This window comes from Nilaparvata lugens, unplaced genomic scaffold, assembly GCF_014356525.2.
Source record: "Nilaparvata lugens isolate BPH unplaced genomic scaffold, ASM1435652v1 scaffold4700, whole genome shotgun sequence".
Classification (NCBI taxonomy): domain Eukaryota; kingdom Metazoa; phylum Arthropoda; class Insecta; order Hemiptera; family Delphacidae; genus Nilaparvata; species Nilaparvata lugens.
The window spans coordinates 4,155-7,087 of NW_024090765.1; the positions used below are offsets into that span (position 1 = coordinate 4,155).

Consider the following 2,933-nt stretch of genomic DNA (forward strand, 5'->3'; position numbering starts at 1 on the left):
GGCCCTTCTCATTAGTTTGAAAGTTGTTGGCTATTCATGAGCAAGGTCTACTGTTCGCAGAACTACTAGTTATTAATTCTACATTGTTAAAAGACGATTTGGCAACAGAGCAAAGCGAGAAAGAGATATCATTATCGGCTGTGTTGAATGACAGACAAGGATAGCAATACCATTGCTAATCAAAACTGCCATTATAACGTGGACGTCACTGTCTATCAGCCTGTATTATATAACTGGTACAACTCTTGATTGTGCCGCCTGCGCCAAATTGCTGCTTCCCCAACACCTTCAAAGATCCTCCGCAGGACCTTCCTTCTTTTTTAATTAATTAATTCCCTTCTTTATGCAGATGATTTAGTGATATTTTCCAATAATATTAGGGAGTTACAAAGTATGATAAATAGGCTGCAACAGTACTGTTTTCGATGGAACTTAGTATTAAACAAAGATAAATCTAAGATTATGGTTTTTAGGAAAGGAGGTAGATTAAGTCGAAATGAAAAATGGTACTATGGTGAGGATCCCATTCAAATTGTAAATGAGTATAAATATCTAGGGGTTACGTTCACTCCCACTTTGTCCCTCAGCAAACATTTTTCAAGTAAGCTAACATCAGCAAGATACGGTATTAATAGTTTATGGCGGAAGTTTATAGGCAGCGAAGATGTACCGTTATCCACTAAATGGCAAGTTTTTGAGACAGTGAGTAGAACAACTATCACGTATGCTGGTCAGGTGTGGGGGTATCAACGTAGGGAGGATGTAGAATGTTTCAATAGATTTTTCATGAAACGAATGTTCGGGTTACCGCAGAATACGCCCAACTATATTCTATATTTAGAAAGCGGGAGGGATATTATGTGGCTACAGACCCTAAAAATGCATTTCAAATACATATTAAAAGCACTTGCATTACCTGACCATAGATACCCTAAAATATTAACAAGCTTAGTGGTACAGAGTAATAGTGGCTGGTGTAGTGAATGGAAACAATTATTTAATCAATTTAATGAGGGATGGGTGGACCCTATAACTCAGCCAGATCGGTGGGGGATGACGTGCGACAATATAATTGATAAAATTCGCCGTAATGTACTGGGAACTTGGTGGGAGAAAGCTTCAAATTCTCAGTTTCATCAAATATATTATACGTTAAGAACCGATAACGCAGTTATGAAAGATTATTTAAACGACTCAAATAAAAGAAGGATGATTAACATAATTTTCAGAGCGAGAGGGTCATTATTGCCCTTGAATTTTAGAGTAGATAGGGGGGAAAACAGCTATATTTGTTCACTATGTAATAGTCAAGAAATTGAAGATATTTATCATTTTATAGGAAAATGTAAGGTGCTATCAGAGTACCGAGTAAAATGGTTTGGAAGCTCGGTGATAACGGATGAAATGGTTCAAGAGTATTTAAATGGTAAAAACTGGAAAAGTCTAGCGGGATATGTAAATGTAACATTGAGATATAGAAAGCTCCTTGTGGATGAATTTAATTTCTAAAAATAGCTGTACTATAATAATACTTGTGGATAATAGAAAATAAATATGTCATTGTAAATATTGTTCCCGAACCGAAAACTGTACATATAGCTCTGGACATGTATGATTGAGTTCATCGGTTTATTATTGAAGATGATTATTTATTGTTCAAATGAGTTCAAATTATCATTGTATCACTTCATTTCATAAAGAATTATTTGTATGTTCGATTAATAAGTAAGAATAATTTACTTTGTATCAATGACTCAAATAAAAGAAGGATGATTAACATAATTTTCAGAGCGAGAGGGTCATTATTGCCCTTGAATTTTAGAGTAGATAGGGGGGAAAACAGCTATATTTGTTCACTATGTAATAGTCAAGAAATTGAAGATATTTATCATTTTATAGGAAAATGTAAGGTGCTATCAGAGTACCGAGTAAAATGCTCGTAATGTGTGAGTAATGTGTAGTTCATCTCTAGGCCTATAATAATGATTCAGGTTTCTCAAATGAACTGAAAATGATAAGATTCCAAGCATAGACGGACTACTGTGCTATGAGTGACTGATATTTAGTGCTAACTTCCCAGTTGCCTTATAAAGTTTATTGAGTGCTATCGCATGACATTGTGTAGCCCGTTCACTCTGTAGCCTACTGTGAGAACTTTGACAAAAACTAGAAGATAAGGATGAGATATAGATTAAATAACTATCAACTCCGGCTGACGGCTTCGGCTATGCCTAAGAATTTTCGGATTATTATGAACTATGGTATTGATTGTTGACGAATGATATTGTATTTAATTTTATCTTATTTTGTATTGTTTTTTGAAGTGAAAAATAAATTCTTTATCTATCTATCTATCTATCTATCTATCTATCTATCTATAACTGGTACAACTCTTGATTGTGCCGCCTGCGCCAAATTGCTGCTTCCCCAACACCTTCAAAGATCCTCCGCAGGACCTTCCTTTCTAAGACACCCAACATTTTCTCTTGATTCAATGTAGTTGCCAGCCCAAGTCTCACCGCCATATAGGAGCGATAACTGGCACGATAACTGTCCTGTATAAGAGTATCTTGATCTTTATGCTCTTTATGCTGGACTTTTGATCAGCTTTGCAGGCCAGTGCATAATAGCATCTAATAGGTCACCTAGTCACCTAATCACAGACAAGGCTGTTCAGTACACCTTTTTATTCAAATTTAAATTGCATAATCTTTTTCAATATAATTGTAGTTGAGATCATTATAAGAGTGAGAAAAAGTGGCGACTGAAATTATTAAGTGATCTAATAAGCGGTACCAGCTCAGCAGTCGAGCAGTAAACAGTGTCTAGTTGTTAATCTTATCTTTCCGATAGCTAGAGAATGGATTTCTAATTGGAACCGTTTGTGCTGCTAAAATATAACCTAAAAAGTGGATTTTCGTATTGTGAATTGT

The 2,933-nt window shown here is 35.4% G+C and overlaps 1 protein-coding gene across 2 annotated transcripts; it reads left to right on the forward strand.

Moving 5' to 3' along the window:
• The first annotated feature begins 358 nt into the window (after nt 1-358).
• On the forward strand, nt 359-1,996 carry LOC120355768. 2 transcript variants are annotated; one of them, XM_039444451.1, is made up of 2 exons: nt 359-1,376; nt 1,937-1,996. In XM_039444451.1, exons 1-2 carry the CDS (start codon nt 394-396, stop codon nt 1,941-1,943), a joined length of 990 nt encoding a protein of 329 aa, XP_039300385.1. In that variant the 5' UTR covers nt 359-393; the 3' UTR covers nt 1,944-1,996. The 2 variants fall into 2 exon arrangements, with proteins under 2 accessions (XP_039300385.1, XP_039300386.1); XM_039444452.1 differs by having other exon boundaries at nt 359-1,267; nt 1,828-1,970.
• The last annotated feature ends 937 nt before the right edge of the window (nt 1,997-2,933 follow it).

Coding starts and splice junctions, on each gene's coding strand:
- LOC120355768 (XM_039444451.1), top strand. CDS start 394: ATGATAAATAGGCTGCAACAGTACTGTTTTCGATGGAACTTAGTATTA.